The sequence below is a fragment of the Schistocerca americana genome, chromosome 4, assembly GCF_021461395.2.
Source record: "Schistocerca americana isolate TAMUIC-IGC-003095 chromosome 4, iqSchAmer2.1, whole genome shotgun sequence".
NCBI lineage: Eukaryota > Metazoa > Arthropoda > Insecta > Orthoptera > Acrididae > Schistocerca > Schistocerca americana.
Window position 1 is genome coordinate 350,108,859 of NC_060122.1, and position 26,597 is coordinate 350,135,455.

Sequence of the window (26,597 nt, forward strand, 5' to 3'; positions counted from 1 at the left end):
TGTGAAACAAGCAAATTTTATATTCTGGAACTACTGTACAAAATTTGCAATAACCGCAATTCTCAACAAAACATATGACAAATACAACAAAATTATCACCATTAATTTAATTATTTTTTGTTCACTGTAGACATAATAAAGTACATATCCGGCACAAACTGACGGTACACGGACAAATGCAGACAGTTTCTCTTATTTTCGTCACTCAGATTGCCACGTAATCCTGACCTATTTAGTTTCATAATCGAAATAAACCTTTCACACACGTATGTCAATCCTAACACTGATATAACTTTTGCAACCTCATTGTGGACACGGGGAAACTCTTCCCGAGGAAAACCTTCATAAAGTTCCTGGACAGTTTTTACGTAAAAACATTTGTCCTTTAAACGGGAATTACACTGCAGATTGATCAATTCCATTTGCAAATGCACTGAAGTACTGTCAACTGAAACAGCAAAGGGTCTAGAAAATACTTCAAAAACAGATGTCAGACTGACAGTGTCCTGAAAACGTTTAGAAAATTGTGCCTACAGTTCCCCCAACACAGAAACAAATTCGTCAGAAGTTGCGTTCTCTCTGACTTTAGAGAGCGTAGGGCAATGGGCGTATTCATTTTCAGAAGTTGTTCCTTCCACAATGCAAGTTTCTTATTAAAGGCATCCACTTTTTTCATCAGATCAGAAAGAAGCTGCTACTCACCTTGCAGAGTCTTATTGAGAGCGTTCAAGTGTGCAGTCAGATCAACTAAAAAGGCGAGGTCTACAATCCATTTTGGATCTTCTAATTTTGGCTCTGCCTTTCCTTGTTCCTTCAGGAACTCAACAATAGCGAGTCTTAAATTGAAAAATCTTTTGAGGCATGATCCTTGACTTAACCAACGTATCTCCCAGTGGTAAATAACATCTCCGTACTCTTCGCTCAGTTCCATGAGAACCTGTTGAAACTGACTGTGTACTAAGCCACGCGACTTCAAAAAATGTACTATGGTGACTACCAACTTCATCACGTGCTCCAAATTTGCATACTTAGCACAAAGAGCTTCTTGGTGTACAAAACAATGAATTCCATACAAATCTGCTGTCTATCGTCCTAGTTTTTTACGCAACAATGCTACAAGCCCATTCTGAGCACCTTGAATTGCTGGCGCTCCATCCGTGGTGACTGAAACTAACATTTTCCAATTCAGGCCAACGGCTTCAACTGCCTCTTCAACTGCTTTTGCAAGTCGGTACTCCTCGTTGTGTGTTTCATTGGTACTAAATCTAACAGTTCTTCCGTCACGTGCAAATTTGTGTCGATTCCACCAACATAAATCGCTAGTTGTGCTGTGTCCGAAATGTCGGTTGACTCGTCCAAAGCAATAGAGAATGCAATAAACTTGCAGGCACTATCAATTAACTGCCTGTAGACATCCGCTGCCATACCAGCTATGCGGCGAGCTATTGTCTGTCTGGAAAGACTAATTTCACTACACTTCTTTACTTCCAGTGGCGTCAAGAGTTCCATCGCCTCAACAATACACTCCTTGATGAAATCACCATCATGAAAGGCTTATTTGCTCTTGCAATTTTGAGTGCTGTTTTGTAGCTTGCTCTTAAAGACAGGTCGGTATGTTCGGTTGCAGGCTAAAAAAAGGAAACAAAAATTGAGTGAACTCTAAATTCAAATTTTAACGACAAATATGTACAAATACAAACATCAGAAACACAAAGATTTGTAAGTGGTACTCGTGTTCGGTCCGTCTCGCTGCATACCATTACGTCTTCTTCATTCTGCCAACTTGTTTGATCTATCAACCCAACTAAATCATTAAGTCGTTTGTGGTTCTATTGCAAATTTGCGGTGCCCAGCGAGTATGCGACTGCATAATAGACATTGAGAATTTTCATTCTTTTCTTCGAAGAAATATTGCAGTTCCCATTCAGCTCTGAAGGCTCGTGACGCTGTGTCACTACCCCGCCTCTTTGTGAATGTGTGTTCCATTGCAACAACCACTGTACAGTACTTATAAACTTCCTACAAATCGCTAACAAATAGCGAGAAATAAACATGGCTGCCACTATGAATCAACTAATGCACCCTATGCCGGATGAAAAGATGTCGCATCTCACTGCTAGTCTAATGTCGTGCTGTGCCGAGCAGTGCCGTGAAAGACCGAGGAAAGCCGAGTAGTGGCGAGGCAGACTGAGCCCTGGATGGCACATATGCAGTTTGGCACGCCGTGGCCGTCCCTGCCATAGACAAACGAGATATGCAGTGTGTAATCTTTCAGCAGCTACTAAAAAATAATTCTTGATGAAATTGCGCTGGAACTGGTCATATTATTCCCATTCAAAAACACTTGGTGAGTGTTGTCCTACCACAATATACAACGTAAGATTCCACAAACAATTTTTGAGTCAGCTAAGAAACGAGTAAGATAACAACCAGTACAACTGTAGGAAGAATTTGACAGAATGCTGGAAGATAAAACTATTCCACCTAGTGTGCAAGATGTATGTAGTTTAGAAGCACCCTAGTACATGAATGTAAAAAGAACAGAATCTGTAGCACCAACAGTAGTATTAATAGTTGGGTAACAGTTTAACAGTGTTTATAGTAGTTCTGTAGTGGTAGAAAATAGTAGTATTAATATTTCTGTAGTATTAGCATTTCTACAGTATTAGCATTTTTTGTAATGTTTAAGTATCTGGAATAAATAATTAATATACAAATTTATCATTATCTACAAAAATGTGAGTTGTACAGCCTGTGTTAGCATCCCAAATAATATGTTGTAATTGTGAATAAATAATTAGTCACTCGAATCCCTCATCTACTTCAGATTCACTGATGATATCTTCATTATCTGGGCCGAGGGTGAAGGTACCCTACCCACATTCCTCCAGAAACTCAAGCACCTTCTCCCCACCCACTTCAGCTGGTCTTCCTCAGCTCAACAAGACACCTCCCATGATGTTGACCTCCACCTCAATGATGCTACATCAGTACCTCTGACCACATCAGACCTACCATTCACCCATTCCTCCTTTTCGACAGCCACAACCCATTCGACGCCAATAAATTCCTTCAGTACAGCCAAGCCACTGATGATCAACACATGTGCAGTGAAGAGCAGTCTCTCTCCAAATAAGCCAATGGTCTTGCTCAGGCCTTCGCAAACTGCAATTCTCTCTCCAGTCAACTACCATCCCCCATACACCCACTGACAGGCACAAAGAAGTGCCCCCTCATGACTCAATACCACCCAAGACTGGAACAACTGAATCATTCTCTCTGTGAGATTTTTGACTCTCTCTCACCATACCCTGAAATGAGAAATTTCTTGCCCAATATCCTCTACACCCCACCAACAGTGGTATTCATTTACCCACTCAACCTGTAAAATATCCCTCTTCATCCCTAATCCATCTTTGTTCCTGAGCTCTTGTACCATGGCTCATGTTGTTGTTGTTGTTGTGGTGTTCACTCCAGAGACTGGTTTGATGCAGCTCTCCATGCTATTCTATCCTGTGCTAGCATCTTCATCTCAGAATAACTACTGCAACCTACAACCTTCTGAATCTGCTGAAGTATTCATCTCTTGATCTCCCTCTACGATTTTTACCCTCCACACTTCCCTCCAATATTAAATTGGCAATCCCTTGATGCCTCAGAACCTGTGCTACCAACCAATCCTGTCTTCTAGTCAAGTTCTACAGCAAATTTCTCTTCTCCCCAATTCTATTCAGTACCTCCTCATTAGTTACGTGATCTACCTGTCTAATCTTCAGCAGTCTTCTGTAGCACCACAGTTTGAAAGCTTCTATTCTCTTCTTGTCCAAACAATTTATTGTCCATGTTTCAATTCCATGCATGGCTACACTCCATACAAATACTTCCAGAAAATACTTCTTGACACTTAAATCTATATTCAATGTTAACAAATTTCTCCCCTTCAGAAACACTTTCCTTGCCATAGCCAGTCTACATTTTATATCCTCTCTACTTTGACCATCATCAGTTATTTTGCTCCACAAATAGCAAAACTCATCTACTACTTTAAGTGTCTCATTTACTAGTCTGATTTCCCCCGTATCACTTGATTTAATTCAACTACATTCCATTATCCTCATTTTGCTTTTGTTGATGTTTATCTTATAGCCTCCTTTCAAGATACTGTCCACTCTGTTCAGCTGCTCTTCCAGGTTCTTTGCTGTCTCTAAAGAATTACAATATCATTGGAAAAACTCAAAGTTTTTATTTCTTCTCCTTGGATTTTAATTCCTACTCCAAATTTTTATTTTGTTTCCTTTACTGCTTGCTCAATATACAGACTGAATAATGTCAGGGATAGGCTACAACCCTGTCTCACTCCCTTCTCAATAACTGCTTCTCTTTCCTGCCCCTTGACTCTTATAACTGCCATCTGGTTTCTGTACAAATTGTAAATAGTCTTTTGCTCTCTCTATTTTACACCTGCCAACTTCAAAATTTGAAAAAGCGTATTCTAGTCAACATTGGCAAAAGCTTTTTCTAAATCTACAAATGCTACAGACATAGGTTTGCCTTTCCTTAACCTATCTTCTAAGGTAAGTCATATCCCTGTAACATGATAATTAAGATGTTTGGTTTGTGGGGTGCTCAACTGCGCGGTTATCAGCGCCCGTAAAAATTCCCAACCTTTGCTCAGTCCAGTCTCACCACATTCATGAATGATGACGAAATGATGAGGACAGCACAAACAGTCATCTCGAGGTAGGTGAAAATCCCCAACCCCGCCGGGAATCGAACTCAGGACCCCGTGCTCGGGAAGCGAGAACGCGACCACAGGACCATGAGCTGCAGACCCCCGTAATACACCAATATCCCAAGACTTATCCCACACATCATCCCACTGCCACCTAGTCCAGTTGTATCATAAGCATCTCCTACCCAATAAAATGCCTTGTGAAAGTGTCAGTTGACCAATGTAGCTGAAAATGCTGTGTGGCATTCTACCTGGGCACGGTCACTAATGAGCTGTCTGTCTGTGTGAATGACCACTGCTACACTGTGGTCAAGAGACATGTGGATCACACAGATGCTGAGCTTGCCACACAACATGATGTACTTGACTTCAGTGACTGCTTCACAGCCTGTGGCAGCTGGATTCTTCCCCTTAACACTAGCTTTTCTAAACTATGTATGTGGGAAATCTCTCTACAATGTATCCTTCAGTCCTTTGACCCCCTGGCCCCAAGCTTCAACTGCATCTATTCCCTTCCTGATACAGTTCAGCATCAGACATGCCTTGTATCTCCCCCCCTCCCAGTGCACTTGAATGATCCTCCCCCTTTCCCCCCACCTGCTCCATCCAAAAAACCCAAAGGCAGCACCTTACTCCACCCCTACCCTGCTACTTCTTTTCCTCCTCCTCCCCACCCAACACCTCACATGTAAACCGCCCCCCCCCCCCCCCCCACATGCCCAGCCAAGATCACTGCTCACCATATTTGGGCCTCAGCACCTAGAAACAACAGTGGCTGTGTGTTTGAGTCGTGCTTATATGGTTTTGTGTGTGTGTTTTTCTACATCTGAGGAAGGACTGTGTCCAGTGCTGTACATGTACATGTCTGTTACTCAGTGCCTCCTCTATGTGGTGAGAAGCAGTCTATCCCATTTCAATGTCGGTTTGCAATACATTTTTGCTGCACTACCTATGATGGCCACAAAGAAAACTATACGACAATAATAAATAATTACCAATACCTTAATTCTGAAGATAATATTGGTATGGTAGTAGCAAAACATAAGCTTATATTTATTTTTTTCCACAATTTTGGTCATCCAGGGTAGCGCACGACAACAATTTGTCACTGAACACAATACAATGCTGTTCATTACCCATCCATAATTCCGGATTGAGGGCACCAATCCAAACTCAGCCATTTATGTTTTATTGTTTTAGTGTTAATGGTCACTTACACACTTGATTTTAATTCTCTGTCCAGATGCTGCTAGTCACAGAATGCTGAAGGGAATCCATTACTTGTTCTCAGATGGAAGGTGTTGATGTGAAGAGGTTACAATGTGCTTGGTACACGAGATGATGCTCCTCCCTTGTCATCATCAGATGTTGTTGACTGGAACCCTGATGACAACAACATCTGTCCTCACTTTCTCATGCAGTCCAACATCGAGCCACAGTCACACTGAATGCCTCACAAATCTGGATATTGTATGATTCAACTGGCTGGCAATGATGCCCTTTCCAATCTCTGTCAAGTGCTGATAAACTGAATTACACAATAAAGATTTCTCTTTAAATTATGCTGTTGATGCAAGTATGTTATGTGATAAGGTGGGAGGGAGAATATGGTTTAAAGTCCTATTGACAATGAAGTCATTAGAGACAGAGCAGTAGCTTGGATTAGGGATGGCTGGCAAAGGAAATCAACCATGTCTTTTCAAAGGGTCCATCCTGACATTTGCTTTAATTAGCTTAAGGAAGTCAAAGAGAACCTAAATCTGGAAGGCTGGACAGAAATTTGACCTTCACGCTTTGTGCACCAATGAGGCTGCTGGAGGCCTTAGCTATCCATTGTCTACCAGATACTGTGGAGGAAAACCCATCAGTAAGTCATTTCCCTGCCACCTCCTGATATTTCACAGCTGCCTGATCGACTAGCTGCGACGAATCCCAATGAGGTCATGTCATCCCGAATGCGAGTTCAGTGTGGTAACCTCTGCACCACCTCACCACTTCATGATATGTTCTAACATTGCCTTTAAACAAGCTATCTGATGGAACTGTTCATCTGATTGTCACTTGCATCATTTTGTACTACAGTCAAACCTCCTAGATGCAAACATACCAGTTTCTTGCAGCCACTGCTGTAGCTGGGCAAAAGTTGTATGTGATTTCATTATTACCACAGGGACTGATGACAAATGCCTCTTCTCAGTTTGTGGCATACCATGAAGTAAGTGATTTGAAAGTGACCCAATCTTCAAACTTATTTTATATCAAAATGGTACATTTCCAGATATGGGTTCCTTATCAAAGTTTTATGTACTAAGTATCCTCTCCAGTGACTAGAAGCCTGTAATAAGAATTGTGTAACATCCTCTCTAATAAAATGGCAATGTTCCTAACTAAACTATATTACCTTATGATTTAAGGGGACAGGAATGAGGTAAGTTGTACCGATCGCCTTATATGTGTATTACTGTCTATGTTGTGTCACTGGCATGTTTAAGGTTTGTTATTATATTATTCTGATCCACGTAGACAAACCATGAGGCCAGTTGTCATATTTTAATACATAATAGCTCCAACTGAGATTTTTAATTTAAGGTATTACATGGCTCTGTAGCTTCATGCATTTAGCAGCTGTCAATCTTAATAATTTGCTGTCTATTGTCTGTTTAATTTACATATGCTGTAACTTTATTAGTTTGTAAAGTACAATTATGTTGCTTATATAGATGTACTCATCTCTCAGACATGTGTTAACATGCTGTGTAGATTGAATGTAACATAAATGGTTGCTGAGATCAGGTGATTATTGAATGCATGGTGGGGAGGGGGAGAGGAACCCACCAGTAATTCACTTTCTTGCCAATTCCTGATGTTTCATAGCTGTCCTCTCTGTTGGCTAGCTACGCAAAGCCCCCTAATGTCAATTGTCCACTCAGGTAAGTGCAGCCTTTTAAATGAAGCATTATCAACATTGTATTTTGTACCAACATTTTTGAGTGTGTGTCTCTCTCACACCCTCTTCCATAATGTAACAGGATGTCATTCCCTCCAAATATTTTGGTTTCCCAAGTATAATGACCATGCAATCAAATTTTCTGGAATTGTTTCAGAATATGCCAACATGATACGTTATAATGTGTGACTCTGCAAAGAGGAACTTCTCAGTAGAGAGACATTTATGAGAGTCGCCAGCCGTAGTGGCCATGTGGTTCTAGGTGCTACAGTCTGGAGCCGAGTGACCGCTACGGTCGCAGGTTTGAATCCTGCCTCGGGCATGAATGTGTGTGATGTCCTTAGGTTAGTTAGGTTTAATTAGTTCTAAGTTCTAGGCGGCTGATGACCTCAGAAGTTAAGTTGCATAGTGCTCAGAGCCATTTGAACCATTTTATGAGAGTCAAACTGGTACTTATTAATTTGATGAAACACAAATTAGTAAGAAGAACAAGGTGAAATAATAGGTTGTACATAGTCAAATCTGTTCTATGCACCCTACCTGTAACCACCCAAGAAAACATACATTATCAAGGGGCCTGGGAGAGCATGTATGTTTTAAATCTAAATAACCCATATTCTGACCAGAATTTCATTTTGACATAATACCCCTGAAATTTCAGTGAGAATGAATGGTGACAGATGAACCATCTACACCAGATAAATTGTATATACCACTGAAAGTATATTGAACATAATAACAGGGACTTTGTTGTCTGTCAAACCACTTGGGTCAGCTGAAGTCTCTCCCCAGAGATGGAAACACATCCTCCAGCACATACTAGGTTCTTTCCAACACCAGGTTATTTCCATCCACTTGGTCCTAACTTACACAGGCCTCTTCATCCTTCATTCCTCTATTACAATCTTACTTAGCATGATTTTCTATTTATGTTCCAATTATCATTCTCTTTATTTAGAGTAAAGTTTGCCACATAACATTACATTTCCCAGCCTTTTTATTGCGTAGCTAAAGCATCTTTACATGCAGATCAGATATGACTTCCTCTGTTATGAGTTGTTCCATTTCTACACATCATTTCGGATGCTTATTTTTTTCTCTCCCCAAGACAGAATTTAGTCATCACAGACATCTGAGACACATCATATGTACTGTTAATAATTAAGATCTGATCAGTCATCACAACTGTTTTGATTGATAAATAGCTGTTTTTCTCCTCACTTGAAACTGAACATCAGTTGGAGTTTCAAACACGACTAAACAAATTTTTTTCTAAAATATTTGAAAACTATATGCTTTCAAAAAAATTATAAATGCTTCTAAACATATTAACGGTACTAATATTACTGGTAATGCTCATGCTACTCCTTGAGTCTCCCTACCACAAATAATCTTCAATTACTATCATTACGTGATTATTCAAACTGTTGCATTACAATACTTACCAACATATCTTCGAACTATATTTTCTATTACATCTTGCCACATATGAACCTGAGTTGCATTGTCAAAGTCATTAAACAAATGACCAGGATTACCCATCAACTCAAAGCCTGGAGAAATTCCTAACTTCTGTAGCCACCCAATGAACTGATCCAGCAGAGTGAAGTCATACTCAGAATTCCTGTTACCAGAAAGGAAACATTAAAATTAATATATTACTATTTATTATTATAATTCATTTCAAATATTAATTATTAGCAGCGTGATCTGTGACTGTATATTTGATAGCCTAGTGTTATACTAAATTTACAAGTCAACAGCTCTGTTCCACAAGTGTCAAATATAGCTCAGGCATATCTTCCACATTATGAGAAGAACAAGGCCTCTGGTGCCCATGCCATAGTTCAAAACTGATGACACACACAGACTGCTTCAAAGAAATCAGAAAATTAGATTTTAATACAGTAAATCGGTTTTGAGTACAGTACATTTAGGTTAGCAAAATACTTCATTTTATGTTTATTTTCATGTTTATTTCTTTTTATGTTCACCCAAACACAAATGACATCTAGGAATTGACATCCTGTTGACAATGACATTGTTAGAGAGCACAGACTGGGGAATGATAGGAATGGAGAAGGATACAGATGGGATAGAAAATTGGACATGCACTTTCAAGTGAGTCAAATGAACCCATGTAACATTAGCATTCAGCAACAATCAACTGATTTTAAAACTTCATTCTTTAATAGTGTTAACTGCACATTATTTAAGTCTAATTATAATTGATTTTCAGGCCTACACATTTGATATTTTGCTTTTCAATATTAAAAATGAGTTTTCTACAATAACAATTCCAGTCACAAAACAACTCATGTACACATTTTATTACTAATAAAAACACATTTCAATGCATTTTGAACCTCAGTTCATCATAAAACAACCATTCATTACTCTACAAAGCTTACACTGAATTACAAAATGTTAGCAATATGGCATTTTATGAGATGTTGCCGTTAGGTCTTTAGATTCTCCCTGGTGAGGCATGTTTTCATGCACATCTTTTAATTTGATAATTTTGCTTACAACACTTCACAGATTCGCCTCATATTTCTGCAATTCACTTTAGAGACACACAGAGCAATAATTACTAATTATTAGCAACTTTCAGTGAAGCTGATGACATCTTCAAAACCACCCGATGATAAGTCAGTGTTTGTTTCTTTTTCTGGTGCTCCCCTCGAGTCCCCTGTTGTGCACTATAGTGGTTGTGTGGTGGTAGCTGTTGTGGGTGCGGAGATAAGAGTATTTGAAGTGGTTGCCTTCACATCATGAAGGTGATGAGGGCACCTTCTGTACCTTTCGCATCAACATATTTTTCAAGGGGGAAAAATTGAAGGTTGTTCTTTAATATTCACTAGCTTTTACAAATATTCTTGAGTATTAACTATCATTTTCAAAAGTTCTAAAATATTCTCCAGTCTTCTAGGGTACAACTTGGAAGTGGACTATATTACACTGATCCACACTTTGGGAAAATCATCTAAGCAATTAGTTGTGCAGGTGGTAACTGCAGAGGAACAACTCATAAGAAAGGTATACACACAGAGAGAGAAGTTATGTAAACAAAGAATGGTTGTGTGAGTGAACAATTTTAGCACAAAAAATGATGTAGTTTGACCAACAAATCTGCAAATACAGAATGTGATATTATGGGAAGAAAAATATTTAAATCCACTGACAGAATAATGAACCAAGACAAAAATATTAATTTTCCAAGAGAAATCCTAAATCAGATCTTTGTTCTTGGTATGTCTTCACAGAAACCTTCTAAGCTACATCACAGGAGCAGAAACATTAAATGAAAAGAAAAAGGCAAATCAATAATCACACCACAAATTCCATTTCTTTCAACTAACTTACCATTCAGCTTTAAAAACCCAATTTTCTCTTAAGATATAGCAGTAAAGCAAAATGGTAAACATTCCAGGATTGTGGAGCGAATTTTTAAAAATTCTGTTTTTCACATGGACAAATACATGTACCATGTTCACATTACTTATAGTTGCACACAAAAGCAAAATATTAAATGTGTTTTATAACAATATCCTATGAATAAGTTCAATGCTATACAAATTAAATGATTCATTGCACATCTTTTTCCAATTCAGAAAACAAATGGAAAAGAAAAGTCAAGCAAAGCGAGTTCTTTTCAGCTAGTTAGAAATAAAATGCATATAGCTTGAGCTAACACTTGTTTTGAGACTCGTACTGGTGCTGAAAAACCTAAATTTTAATTGTACAGCCATGACCTTGCAAGTAATGTGTACTAGCTGCACCGACTTGCAAGTTAACTGAGGTGTACCCAGCAGTGTCTGCATCCTAAGGGACAGATTCTAAAATCAACTTGATCCAAAATTTCAGTGATCCAGCTATTCATCATCTTTAGGAGAGTGCTGCTGCTGCTGCTGCTGCTGCTGAGTCCTACTGAAAACTGATGCCAAGGCTGCAGATTGTCATCCTAAATAGGCCTCCATACTGTAAATGGTGCATGCACCACACATCATGTTGCTGCCCTTCAAGGCTGGCAAGGTGGTGCTGCCCCTTGTAAAACACTGGTGGCAATGATATATTGCACTCAAAGACTGTTTTCACACTCTATCTGGCTGCACCAAAGAAAGTTCTGTTTTGATGTGGGCTAGTACAGGGCTCCCCATCCTGCTATGAGGAAAGCCATTGTCTCTATTAATCAAACTGTCTGCCACCCCAATGTCAATTATGTCTTTATAAACACCTTCCCAAACATCGAAAGTTTTGGCAACTGTCACAATCTCATCAAATTTCATCCCATGTCCCTCGTTCAAGCAATGTTCTGCTACTGCCAATTTTTACGGCTGCCGTAGCCTCGTATGATGGCAATATTCTATGCACCTGTCCTGGAGTGTGCAGTTTGAATGGCTAATGTAAGTCTTCCCTCAATGACACAGAATTTTTATACATGCCAAGTTTCCTAATGCCCAAATCATTCTTTCACAGAGCTGAGTAGTGCCCTAATCTTGGACAGTGGACAGAACATACCCTTTTTTTAAAACTCCTTAGAAGTTTCCCAATCTTAAGTGATATGCTTCCACCATAATAAATAAGAGCCACAGATCTATGCACCTTTTCAGTGCCTCCGGGGATGGTCCAAACTCCAACCCTGATGAATCTGATTCTCAGAGTATCCAGTTTCGCTAAAAGCAGCCATAAAATGTGCAAGATCTTGGGTTAAACTGTCTGCACTGGAAATGGCATATGCTCTGTATACCAGAGTCCTAAGGGTGCCACTGCATTGCATTGGTACAGTGGACGGCAACTCTTATCGTGCAGATACCGACTGTGTGTGTTGGCTTTCAATGAACACTATATCCTACAGTACCATTGTGTTTTTTGTAAACCATGATATCCAAAAATGTAATCATCCCATTACTTTCAACCCACATGGTATGTTTAATGCTGGGATGAAGACAACTAAAGTGGTCCAAAAATCTCTTCAGAGCATCATATCCATGAGGCCAGATGACAAAGGTATGTACCTCCAAAAGCACATTGGTTACAAAGCTGAAGTTCTTAGTGCTTTATCTTGCTTCATAACTGGATCCTCTCCTACACCACCACCTATTGCGAACTGTACATATGGGAGTTGCTCTTACAACACTTTTTCTGCCCCCAAAATTATCCTGGTCTCATCCTACCATAACCTACTGTCTCCACAGACTCCACCTAACATTTTCCAGCTCTCTGAACTATCTTCTCCTCACAATTCACATCCCCTCACTTTCACTGTGCACCACTCTCTGCCAATGCTCCCACTGGTCTTTTCCCCTTCTCTGTTCTGCTCCTTTTCTGCTCCACGTTTCCCCACCCCTCCCTCCCTCCACCACAGCCTCCTGAAGCTGTGCCTAGCAGCCTTGTCCTGCTGTCATCTAGTCCCCTCATGCTCTGCCAGATGGCACTCTTCTCTCCTCCCCCACCCATACCCTGCTATCCCTCTCACTTCCCTGATCCACTCTCAATTGCTGCTATTGCTCAAAGCAACAGTTGCATTCTGGCTGCAGCGGCTGGAGACAGCAGTCACGTGTGCATGAGGTGCGCTTGCTTGTGTAAAAGTGTGCATGTTTTCTTTTCTGAAGAAGGCTTTCACTTAAAGCTCAGTGTCCAAGATTCTTTTTTTTTTTTTTTTTTTTTTTTTTTCCTTCCTGCAACTCAAGTGTTATCTTTACAGTGAGTAGCAATTTATCCTTTTCATAATATTGTTGATATCATGGATTAAGCATCTATACTACATGCATCAAAACAAACAAAACATCTTTTGTGGTAGCTCTCAGTAATATCTCTAGCAGCACTGGCCCCGGTGGCATCTTTTCCCTAGAAGCAAAGCTCATGACATGTCCGTTCACAGGGTGGTGTTGCCCCATGTCAGGGCAGTGTTCGGTCAACATATCCATGACGTAGACTTGTGCAAAGGTGGCAAAGAGCAGTGGGCAGTGTTGGACAACCTTGTGCAACAGCAGCAGTGGCAATAGCAGTGCTGGGTAGACTAAAGCAGGTAGCTTGGGCTGACTGAAGCATTCATCCACTACCCATCTGCGTGAAGCTTTACAGGCCCAAGCAATGGTTTAATGCATAGGAAAACACATACACCATCTCAAAGACTGAAGAAACCTGGCATCCCATTTCTGATGCCAGTTTGCACACATATCTATTGAGCATGGCTATAATGAGGATTGAAAAGTAGTGTGGGGTTGTAAATAAGACACTCCTGTTCATAAAAAAGAAACCAAATCAGTTTATTTTCATATGGGGATCACATGGCGAGGATTGCCAGATGGGATAAGAGAAGGTAGCTCCCGTAGCTCCAGGCCAACCTTGGAGGAAAATGGAAGTGGGAAGTGAAATGTTAAAGAAGATCAAGCTGTTTAGTGGCTCCTCTGGGCAACAATTCAAAACAGAAGCAGTTCCACTTTGTGGCCATGGCTCCAAGAGCCCTGTGTCTCACAAGTGAAGTTATAGTGCAGCATGATTTGATTGGCAGTCTGAATTTGCTGCAGACGATTCAGCTTATTCTGGTGAAAACCAGTTGACTTTTGACACATCAGCAGAACAAAGATAGATAAAAAGGTTGTCTTTTTTAAAAATTTAACTAACATAAATTTCTCATGTTTGGGTCCTGAGTGCATCTGGTACAGTGCCATATCCACAAGCCAGATTGTTCCTTTGCTTGGTTTAAATTCAGCATATTTCCTATGCAGCTAGTGGTAATCATTATGAATCCAATGGTGAGGTTATATCTTGTACTTCATAGATTACACAACTGCAGTGTTTTATGCCTTTTCTGCTTTCTTTCTTGTGAAATACAATTGTACAGTTTGGAAGTGCTGTAACAAATATGTATGAAAAGGCTGCATGCAGAATCATGGTTTGGGGGTCTTGATGCTTGGTTCCTATTTGAGCTAGGAACATGGGGTAAAAAGTGTTTGGTAGTCAGGATCAGAGGCCATTTGTACAGCCATTCAAACATCGGTCTTACTATAGCTATGTTAAAGTATATTAAGCAAGGTTCGAATGATAAACCAGACCTGCTGCCCAGGCAAATTGTGTGAACTGATTAATTCCTTTTGCAAAAGATTTTAACTGGGCAGAAATTAACACTTGGCTACTGGCACAATTTGTATGCGCACCATTCAAATTTTATACGCAAAAATAGTAACCCTTGTTCAGATTTTACATGAAAAAACAATCGTCCTTAAATAATTCTCTACTGGAATGAGACTGATGGTTCAAATTGGGTCCACCAGTGTATCGGACCTTGATTTAAGATAAGTTTTAACTATTTGAGAAAATCTTGCTACGTTCAGATTTCACGTGCAAAAAACATATTATCTGGGAAGTTTATGAAGCACACCACTTCTATATTTTAAGCTTGAATGAAACGGTTCAGATGTTGCAGGAAGGTAGATAAATGAATAAAGTCAAAATGAAATCTTTTTGATCCAATAATCTTCATTCATTGTTGATTTATGATAGTTTTTTTACACATACCACTTCTATGTCTCAAACCTGTGTGACTTGGTTCAAATTTTGTAAGAAGATAGACAAATGCATCTAATTTATGGATATCCAGTCGTTTAGTGAAAGCTTTATCAACTGCCACAATATAATAAACATGACTCAAAAGGCAATAGAAAAACATATACCAGATCATTCATCATCATTCATCATCCAAGTCAACAAAAGTCTGCATTGGTTGCCCAGCTAAGGAATCTAATGTAAAAAGTATGGTAGAGTAAAAGTTGGGAACCATATTGAAAAATGAGCACACATAAGGTGAATATGTCCTAGGCAGAGTCAGGAATGTAAGAGAAAGGAACTACCTTTTTGATTTATCTGGCAGTTTCAAAGACATCTAAATCAAAACATCTTGACATATTCACACTCTTTTATGAGTTAAACCTACTTCCCAGCACAGTGAGCTCTCTCTTAGTTGCAAGATGTTGGCAAACCTGCATCTTGCAATTTATAGGCTAAGGTCCCTGATTCTGAGCCTAAAATCCAGAAGATTCACCAGCCATAGTAAATAATAAATAATATCAAATTGCTGAAGAGCATGCATGTGTGGGAATTCGGTTGGGTTGTAGCCCACGGAAAACACACTTTATACTGGTAAGTGCAAACGTCCACATTACAGCAAGTCATACAGTGAACAGAATAGGCAAGAAGGCACAGGCCATTAGCTTAGAGAGTCAAAGATCTTGTGATGGAAGAGATATGTTGTTTGTATTAGTCGATGCCACACAGCTGACCATGGAAACAAAACAGGAAAAGCCAACCACCAAGAAACACACTAGAAACCACAATCTAAAACCATAGGCCAAAGGCCAGACTCAACACAAAAAAGGACACAAACCCTTACATCAAGTGATAAAAGCCCCCTGCATGAATAAAACTCAAAACTAGGTCTGCCATTGCATCGTCATCCGATAAAAGTGCAGGGAGCATATCAGGCAGCGCAAATGTTGGCCTGAGTGCAGTTAAAAATGGACAGGCCAACAAGATGTGGACCACTGTCAACACTGATCCACAGCAACAGAGAGGTGGGTCCTCACAGCACAAAAGATGACCATGCATCAGCCAGGTGTGGCCAATGCGGAGCCAGCAAAGAACAACTGAGTCCTTGCAGGAGGCTTGCAAGGAGGAGCGCCACACACCTGTAGTCTCCTTGATGACCTAAGTTTGTTGGGTGAAGGCAGGGTGCGCCATTCATCATCCCAGGAACCTAGTACCTTCTGCCACAAAACTGACCAGAGATCACACTCCGAAAGGCCAATCTCCGAGGCCAGGGCACTGACAGCCTGTTTGGCCAGCGTGTGTACCCGCTCATTTCCCGGGATGGCGACATGGCCTGGTTTCCACACAAAGTCCACGGTGCGGCCACAATGGGCAAGAGTATGGAGGGACTCCTGGTTAGCCATCACCAGATGAGAGCGAGGAAAACATTGGTCAATAGCTTGTAAACTGCTCAGGAAGTCACTACAGATAATGAAGGACTCACCTGGGCTGGAGCAGATATACTCTTGGGCGCGAAAGATGGCTACCAGCTCGGCAGTGAGAACATTGGAGGCAGCTGACAATGAGCATTGTTCATAATGATCCCCTAGAGTAAGTGCATACACAGCATGACCAGCAACCATCGAACCATCGGTACAGACCATGTCAGAGCCTTGAAACATGGCAAAGAGTGAAAGCAAGTGGCGGTGGAGGGCCTCAGGAGCGACTGAGTCCTTCGGGCCCTGTGCCAAATCAAGGTGAAGGTATGGGCACGGCACACACCACAGAAATGCACAGATATGAGCCCAGAAAACAGGTGGGAGAGGTAAAAACTCAAGCCCAGAGAGAAGAGCCCAGACACGAACCGAGATTGTACACACTGACTGGGGCTGCCGTTCTGGCAGATGGACAACTGAGTTGGGGAACAGCAGACATAATTGGGATGCCCGGCAAGATAGAAACGTGTGCAGCATAAGTGGCCAGTAATCATTGGCGCCAGATCTGCAATGAAGGGACACCAGCCTCCACAAGTATGCTGTTGACAGGGCTTGTGTGGAAAGCTCCAGTGGCGAGTCAGACCCCACTGTGAAGGCTGGGGTCAAGCAACCACAACGCAGAAGGGGATGCCGAACCATAAGCCACATTACCATAATAATATGCCTGGTACATATGTAGAAGTGTAGACCAATCGGCACCCCAGTTGGTGTGACTGAAGCAACGAAGAGCGTTAAGATGCCGCCAGCACATTTGATTAAGCTGCCGAATATGAGGGAGCCAAGTCAACCGGGTATCAAAAACCAATCCCAAAAACCGATGCATCTCTACTACAGAAAGAGGTTCGCCATCAAGATAAAGCTGTGGCTCAGGGTGGACACTGCGGCGCCAGCAGAAATGCATAATGCAGGTCTTGCCAGCTTAAAACTGGAAGCCAAGTGCTACAGCCCAAGACTGCGCCTTGTGGATAGCGCCCTGCAGCTGCTGTTCAGTAGCTGCAATGCCAGTGGAGCTATAGTATAGGCATAAGTCATCAGCATACAAGGAAGCTGAGACAGATGTTCCCACCACTGCAGTGAGCCCATTAATTGCAACGAAAAATAGGCAGACACTCAAGACAGATCCTTGCGGGATCCCATTCTCCTGAACTCAAGAGGAGGTAAGGGAGGCCGCAACTTGCACGCAGAAGGAACAAAGCAACAGAAATCTTTTTATGAAAATCGGGAGCGGGCCCCGAAGGATGTGATGTCTTCATATCGTATTGTATGCCTTCCGCATGTCAAAAAAGATGGCAACCAGATGCCGACGGCAGGCAAAGGGCATACGGATGTCAGACTCCAGGCAGACCAGATTATTGGTGGCAGAGCGGCCCTTAATGAACCCACCCTGAGACAGAGCAAGAAGGCCCCGAGACTCAAGTATCCAACTCAACCTCCAGCTCACCATGCATTCGAGCAACATGCAAAGAACGTTGGTGAGGTTAATGGGGTGGTAGCTGTCCACCTCCAGTGGGTTCTTGCCAGCTTTCAACATGGGGATTATGATGCTTTCCCGTCATTGCGACGGGAACTCATCCTCAACCCAGATACAATTGAAAAGGTCTAGGAGGCGTTGCTGGCAGTCCACCGAGAGATGTTTGAGGATCTGACAGTGGATGGAATCTGGTCCGGAAGCCCTATCAGTGCAAGTGGCTAGGGCACTTTGGAATTCCCACTCACTGAACAGAGCATTGTACGATTCAGGATGGCATGTGTGGAATGGGGGGGGGGGAAGGGGCAGCTTCTTTGATTCAGTCTCTGGGACTGAAGAGGACCGTGAAGCCCTACGACCAGTGACATGTGGCTTCTTCAGCCACTGGCGGTCATCAGCTGTGCCAGTGGTAGGAACCTGGGAAGGGAGTGACCCAAGGGATCCCTTCCTAGTGAGAGAAGCCAAAGAAGATTTATGCTTCTCCGGATTAGAAGTGGGGACTGGTGTCCCATCATTGGGGGGGGGGGGAGAGGTGCTGCTCTCGAGGTAGGTGGTGCGGGAGCAACTGGGAGGGAAGTGGCCCCCACCATCAAGGAGGCAGGAGTGGTTTTATGGCTCTGGGAGCTGACTACAATTGGTTCAACAGATGGGGCTGGAACAGTAGTGACAGTAGTGGCGTAAGATGTTGTCATGCACACGAGATGGAGCCTATCAAATTTCCTTTTAGCCTCAATGTAGGTCAGTCGGTCTAGGGTTTTCCTTTCCTTCTGTAGAATCCTACAGTCGGGTGAGCAAGGGGGATGGTGCTCTCTGCAGTTACCACAGATAGGAAGTGGGGCACATGGAGTATTGGGATGGGATGGACGTCGACAATCTCGACATATGAGGCTGGAAGCACAGTGGGAAGACATATGGCCGAACTTCCAACACTTAAAGCACCGAATCGGGGGGAGGCATATATGGCTTGACATCACAGCGGTATACCATCACCCTCACCTTCTCGGGTAATGTGTTACCCTCGAAGACCAAGATGAAGGCACGGGTGGCAACCTGATTATCCCTCAGATCCTGGTGGATGCACCAGACAAAATGGACACCTCATCGCTCTAAGTTGGTGTGCAGCTCATCATCAGACCGTAAAAGAAGATCTTTGTGGAAGGCAATGCCCTGGACCATATTTAAGCATTTATGGGGCATGATAATAAAAGAAACATCCCGTAGCTTCTTACAAGTGAGTAATGCCTGGGACTGGGCAGAGGATGCTGTCTTTATGAAGACTGACCCAGACCGCATTTCGTACATACTAGATACAGGGCTGAATAAGTTTTACTATCAGTCTTAGCCTTTCATTCCTCCCAAGGTGTGACCAAGGAGGGGAATGGTTTGGGGTCATACGTATTTGCATTAAATTGAGCCCTCGAACGTTTAGAGACTGCTGGCAGCTGACCACCAGCAAGAGATGATGTACCACACTTCATTGTGGGTCATCCACTCTGATGCCACCAACTCCGACCAAGGGCCCTCCGTACGGGTGTCACCCCGGCTCAGCAAGGGCCACCTGGCAGGATGGCCATTCCTGGGAGTCCCGACGCCCCAGGGTGATAGGCATCTACTCCTTGGCATATGTGGGGAGTTAACGGAGCATGCATCATCAGAGTGATCCCTATGTTGTCAGGGGCTACAACCAACAGGGCACATGGCAACCCCACCACAATGGACTGGCTACCGTGCTGGATATTAGGTGCAAGGAAGGCCATGGTCGTCGTCTCCGCAGAAAGTGACACTGCACAGTGCATGGCGGAAATCGCACCCAGGAATATATCATTACCCAAGAGATGGAAAAAGAGTGGGACTGCAATGCGATGACAAGAAAGCAGGCGGAAGATCTGAATGTACAACAGACACAATGCACCATGCAAGGTGCCCTTCCCCAATTGGCTAGCTCTTTCGAAAATTTTGGAAATATGGAGGTCAAACCCAAGAGGGGACCATCACATAGAGGCCGAAACGTTTGAGATGCCTTTTAGTTGCCTCTTACAACAGGCAGGAATACCACGGGCCTATTCTTACCCCCGAACCTGCAGGAGGAGCGGGTTTGTTTCGGGGTATGACAAAACAATACTTTGATTAATGGGTGGGGGGAGGCTGATTTTTTTTCCCCGATGGGACCATTTTTTCGCCCAGCCCACACCTGTTACATGTGGTGAGAGGTGTACAAACAAACAGACACAATTGATATGCTTCTGGGGTGTGGGATGCACCTACAATAGGAAGTACCTGAGAGTGGGGGTGCATCTACAATAGGAAGTATTCCAGAGAGGGGACGCATGCATCCTAAACATATATGGCATGTTATATGTCGTATTGCATGATATGACAAATTCTATGTTGGAGGACATGATGGTTGTGTCATGTTATATGACATGACATCATGTACCATCTTACTTTACTTGACATGATGGATTATATTACGACACTGACTGACAAGTAAAAAAGAATGATTATGTGAAGTTGTTTTGAGTTAAGTGTCTCTGAAGCTACCAGAAAATTCAAAAGATACGCTCTTCTCTTAGATCCTTAACTCTGCCTAGGACATACTTGTCTTTTTTTGTGCTATAAGCATTTTTCATTCTTGTAGGTAAATTATTATTTCAGTTGTGTAACACTGTTTTTCTTCACAGGCATAATTTTTCAAATTCTTTTATGTACTTTCTTTTTGAATTCCACTAACCTATATTTGGATCTGACATTTCTGCTATTTACTGTCCCTAAATAAAATGCAGAATCAGTAGCTGGACTTCTGAGGTTTGTGTTATCATTAGTTTAGCCAAATTCCATGAAGCAATAGAATGATAGAATGCACAAAAATAATGAGTGTGTGTGTGTGTGTGTGTGTGTGTGTGTGTGTGTGTGTGTGTGTGTGTTTCTGCAGTTGGCTGTTGCCTAGTTAATATGAAGATTTCCATTTTCTCTTCTTTAAAGCTTAATTTTGGGTACTGCTCATGAAAACAGAGTACCTGTTGGCTTCTGCCTGTAATGATTTTTCTTATGTCCCACCAGCATGAATGACTGGCACTGTCAAAACTTCACCCGTTGTTCTGCTGGTGGACTGGAGTCAGGATCACAACTGCAGATTATATATACCCAGCACACCAACAACCAAGGGCTTTTCCATGATAATTTCTGGTGTGCTCCTCCCATTGCTACCTGCGATGGTCTTTCGCTGTGGCATGGGAATCCATAATCCATTCATCTTGACGGTTTCTTGTAGAAACCATTGTCATGTCTGTGTATTTCCATAGCTCCAACAGGAAAGAAGAAAGCCTCGTGGTGAATGAATTTTGGTTTCCTGTGCCACAGTGACTGACCAATGCAGCTAGCAAGGGGACAATGCACCATAAATGGCCATGGAAAAGTTCTTGGACTTTGCTGCACCTGGTACTCATAAACTGCGGCTGTGAGCTTGACTCCAGTCCATCACCAGCAATGGAGGGTGAATTTTTGACAACGCCAACTGCTTCAGCTGTGATTTTTTTATTTATTTATTTTTCTTTCTCCCCCCCCCCCCCCCCCCTGCCCCACACACACACATCAAACTGGCATACAGCACAATGTTGTCTGGACATTCAACCTCTCAGCCTCTATCATTAGACACAAAATAGTAGATCTGCCACACAGAGGCTGCCTTTAGTTAACAACATCAGTTGATTATCTCTGTCTACAATTATAGCTCATAGGTGCCCCAAAGAGAAGGAAGGAAGAATATGTTTTACCTTCCCATTGACATTGAGGTCAGCAGAGACAGACCTAGGAGAATGCAACAAAAATATGTGCTGCATTTTTGGAGGGAAAAGGGATAGTTGTGTTGGCTCAGACAGCATACAAACATATCCACATGGTAAATATGACCTCTAGGTGCCCATTATGAAAAACGGTACCAACACTTTGGTACCATGTGTGTGAAAAGAATGGGCATGGGAACATCAAAATGGAAATTGGATTAAAACCCATTGTCTTCTCTTCACCAACAAGTGGAAGTCTTGTTGGATGCCTGATGACCAACACACAATAGTGAAGAAGCAGGCAGTTATCAATGGACACCTCAGGAATTCAGCCCCATGAGTCCAGCACACTGGTGTATCAGTCTTGCTTGGGGCCTGTATCATGTAAAGATATCAGCCAACTCTCATCACTATCAAGGTTGATTTGATGCAGTGTCACAACAGAATCCTCCGATCTATTTCCCAGTCATAAATCCAACACTTAGGTAATGGGATCTTCTTTCAAGACAATAGTGCAAGAGAAAACTGCATTGACCATGCTTGGGATCAGTTACAACCCATGATATATATCTTTGCTGGAACTCTTCTCACATAAATGATCATCTCAGGAGAGTGGGACAGGCTTGTCCAGTAATGTGTCGACCACCCTGTGGACACCATCCAAGGGGGAATCAACTATATCACATGAGGAGGTTGGGTGATGCTGATAGGCTGTGGGGGCCTAGGGCAAACGCTTAACAATTACAAAGAACTTTTATTGATCTCAATACATGGCAAAGAGAGGTAGGAACACCTCTCCTCATTGACCCTGGCTGGGGCTGATGTATGAGCTGCAGCTTTCATCTCATGCTGCTGAACCAGCACCTTGGTGTGCTGAGGTCAACAGCCTATGTAGGACATGGTCACTGATGTCAGTGTCACACTGTGTAGTGCTACAATGGTTTCTCATTTGGGAGATGGCTCCTTGGCTCTAGAAGTGGTCGCATTACTGACGTGTAGAGTCTGTTGCGTGTGAGATACAACCTGCTGTCCTCTGACAGAAGTGGCCGGTAGCTGGTGCCGCAGCACTCAACATTGGTGGCGGCAGACATGGACATCAGGACTTAGTGAAGAAGGCAGGTGCAGTCTGGTCTCTCACCCCTGGCTGCAGCTGGTAGAGGCCATTTGAGTCGCTGTTCAGCATTGCTCTGACATTGTGGTGGTACTGCTGCCTTCCAGTGATGACAAGTGATTTCTGCCTTAAAATACAGACTTATTTATGTGCCTCCAGTACCCATTTGTTTCACTAACACCCAGCATCTAGTCACATTTCCATAACAAGGTGTGGTGACATCTCCCAACTTGTTACACAGTTGTTGCTGCGGAGTGCCCTTTATTGATCCTCGCTGTGAGTCTGTCATTGTGACCACCAGTGACTACCGACCCGCCGCTGTTAAACAAACCACTCTACGGTGTTTCCGCAGCTACTTCTTCTTATTTTTGTTAAAGATTTATAAACTTTTGCCCAAAGATTGGGTCACAATAGTATGCACAATACGTGGGGTAGCGCAACACAGTACTGAATGTTATCCCGGAACAGATTTTGATTTCAAAGATGTGGAGAAGTGAGCACTGTAAAACAGGCTGTCGTCATTTGTGGTCATTGTTTTTATATTACTCCACAGCTATGTTTTAATAATGCTTTTTCTTTCATTTTCTGCTCTATTTGACTCTAACACCATAATATATGTTTGTACACAAAGTTTTTTAGAGCAGTTAAGATACAACAACATGAGATGTAAAAGTCTTGCAAATTGTGACAGAATTATCAATTTATTACTTGCTGATTTGAAGTGCAAGATAGTGTAGTAACACATTCTGACTGTCACTGCAAGTTCACCATCTTGAAAGCACCCTTTCAGAAAATAAGCTGAGTCACAAAAAAACCAATGTGGATAACAACACCAGCATCCCAAACAATTGTTCTTCCAATTGATGTCACTTTTCCTTGTGAGCCATTATGCAATGGAGGAGTATTTGTTTCAACACTCACAACAAGGCACACAAGTTTCACTCACAATCTTTTGGCTTCTAAATCACACAAAATCAATCTGAAAACCTACCAGTGACTCAGACTAGTGACATTTCCACCTTCATACCTCCACAATAAAAGAAGAAAATTTTCTTGACTCAATTTGAGATTTCTTTACGAAAGATTCCTTCAGAATTCACGTACAATTAAAAATCTGGAAAACCCTGCTGCAAAATGATTCTAAAGAAGAACTTTGATCATTTAAATTGCGTAATGTAATAGTGAAATTAAAACTTTCACATCTTTTATGCAATCACTGATTTCCAATGGAGACATATTCTGCTTCCAAAAACTTGATGGCTTGTGAACTGCATAAATCACTGAGATGTATCATTTTTTTCGTTTTGTAAATACGTAGTCTTCTTTAATGAAATGATCTGTATCCTTGATGATCTCCTCACTATGGATTTAGGGAACAAAAATTGTATGTAATCTAATTATATGGGTCTGCCACAATTACAAATAAACTGTTTACATCTTGCTACCAACTGAGATTGTAAAGAAGAGTTCACGTAATGTGTTACAATGCATTTGTGTCAATGCAAACAATTGTTAAAGATTAATTCCAGGTGTGAATAGCTTATTAATGTAGCCAATCTGCTGGCTATGCTATAATGATGAAGCCATTGGTGGCTAACAAGAATTGGTTGGTTGGTTTGTGGGATTAAAGGGACCAGACTGCTACGGTCATCGGTCCCTTTGTCCAAGTACTAAAAACACCCACAGAGAATAAAAACGATTAACAGAATAGAGCACAGACGACACAGAACAAGAGAAACTGAGACAAAGAACTAAAATCACACAGTGTGTGACGGTGGTTGGCCGACCATAGAAATAAAAAAGGAAAAGCCAACCACTTGATACACATAAAAAAATCAGTGTAAAACCGGAGGCCAAAGGCCAGAATCAACACAAAACAATAAAATAAAACAGAAACACTTAGTTTAATTTAAAAAAAACCCTGCCCGAATAAAACGTAAAACTAAGTCAGCCGTAGCAGAGTCATCTGTTAAAAGGGCAGGGAGCGTGTCAGGCAGTGCGAACGACTGCCTGAGCACAGCTAAAAGCGGACACTCCAATAAAATATGGACCACAGATAAAACTGAGCCGCAGCGACATAGAGGTGCGTCCTCATGGCGCAATAAGTGGCCATGCGTAAGCCGAGTGTGCCCAATGCGCAGCCGGCAGAGGACAACAGACTCCTTGCGGGAGACCCGCATGGACGACCGCCACACAGTCGTCGTCGCCTTGATTGGACGGAGTTTGTTGGGCGTGGGCAGATTGTGCCATTCAGTGTCCCAAACCGAAAGAACTTCATGGCGTAAGACTGCCCGCAAATCAGTCTCCGGGAGGCCAATCCCCAGAGATGATTTACTAGTGGCCTCTTTCGCCAGGCGGTCAACATTCTCATTGCCAGGTATCCCAACGTGGCCTGGGGTCCACACGAAGACCACAGAGCGGCCGCAACATGCAAGAGTATGCAGGGACTCATGGATAGCCATCACCAGACGAGAACGAGGAAAACACTGGTCGAGAGCTCGTAAACCGCTCAGGGAATCGCTACAGATAACGAAGGACTCACCTGAGCAGGAGCAGATATACTCTACGCACGAAAGATGGCGACCAGCTCAGCAGTGTAAACACTGCAGCCATCCGGCAAGGAACGTTGTTCAGAATGGTCCCCTAGAGTTAGCGCATACCCGACACGACCAGCAACCATCAAACCGTCAGTGTAGACAATTCCAGAGCCCTGATATGTGGCCAGGATGGAATAAAAGAGGCGGTGGAAGGCTTCAGGAGGGACTGAGTCCTTTGAGCCCTGTGCCAAGTCGAACCGAAGGCAAGGGCGAGGAACACACCACGGGGGTGTACGCAGAGGTGCCCGGAAAGGAGGTGGAACAGGGAAAAACCCAAGCCTTGAGAGAAGCTCCTTGATGCGTACGGTGATCGGACAACCCGACCGGGGCCGACGGACTGGCTGATGGACGACTGACTGCGGGAACAGGACACGGTAATTTGGATGCCCGGACAAGCTAAAAACATGGGCAGCATAAGCAGCCAGTAATTGTTGGCGTCGTAGCCGCAGTGGAGGGACACCTGCCTCCACTAGTATGCTGTCCACAGGGCTGGTGCGGAAAGCACCAGTGGCAAGGCGTATCCCGCTGTGGAGAATGGGGTCCAGCACCCGCAACGCAGATGGGGATGCTGAGCCATAAGCCAGGCTCCCAAAATCCAGGCGGGACTGGATTAACGCCTGATAGAGCCGCAACAGGGTAGATCGTTCGGCGCCCCAGTGGGTGTGGCTCAAGCATCTCAGAGCGTTTAGATGCCGCCAACACGCCTGTTTAAGCTGCCGGATATGAGGCAGCCAAGTCAACCGGGCATCGAAAACCACCCCTAAAAACCTGCGTGATTCCACCACTGGAAGAAGTTCGCCGGCAAGATAAAGCCGCGGCTCCGGGTGGACAGTACGTCGCCGGCAGAAATGCATAACGCAGGTCTTGGCTGCCGAAAACTGGAACCCATGAGCTACAGCCCAAGACTGCGCCTTGCGGATAGCGCCCTGTAGCT

The 26,597-nt window shown here is 42.8% G+C and overlaps 1 protein-coding gene across 2 annotated transcripts in view; it reads right to left on the reverse strand.

Annotated features, from left to right (window-relative positions):
- The window catches only part of LOC124612795 (alpha-L-iduronidase), a 244,535-nt gene that overhangs the window by 134,106 nt on the left and 83,832 nt on the right, over positions 1-26,597 (reverse strand). For both annotated transcript variants that reach the window (XM_047141198.1, XM_047141197.1), the window contains exon 5: positions 9,125-9,303. In XM_047141198.1, the coding sequence (XP_046997154.1) occupies positions 9,125-9,303 (179 nt within the window). The remainder of the gene's footprint in view (positions 1-9,124; positions 9,304-26,597) is intronic.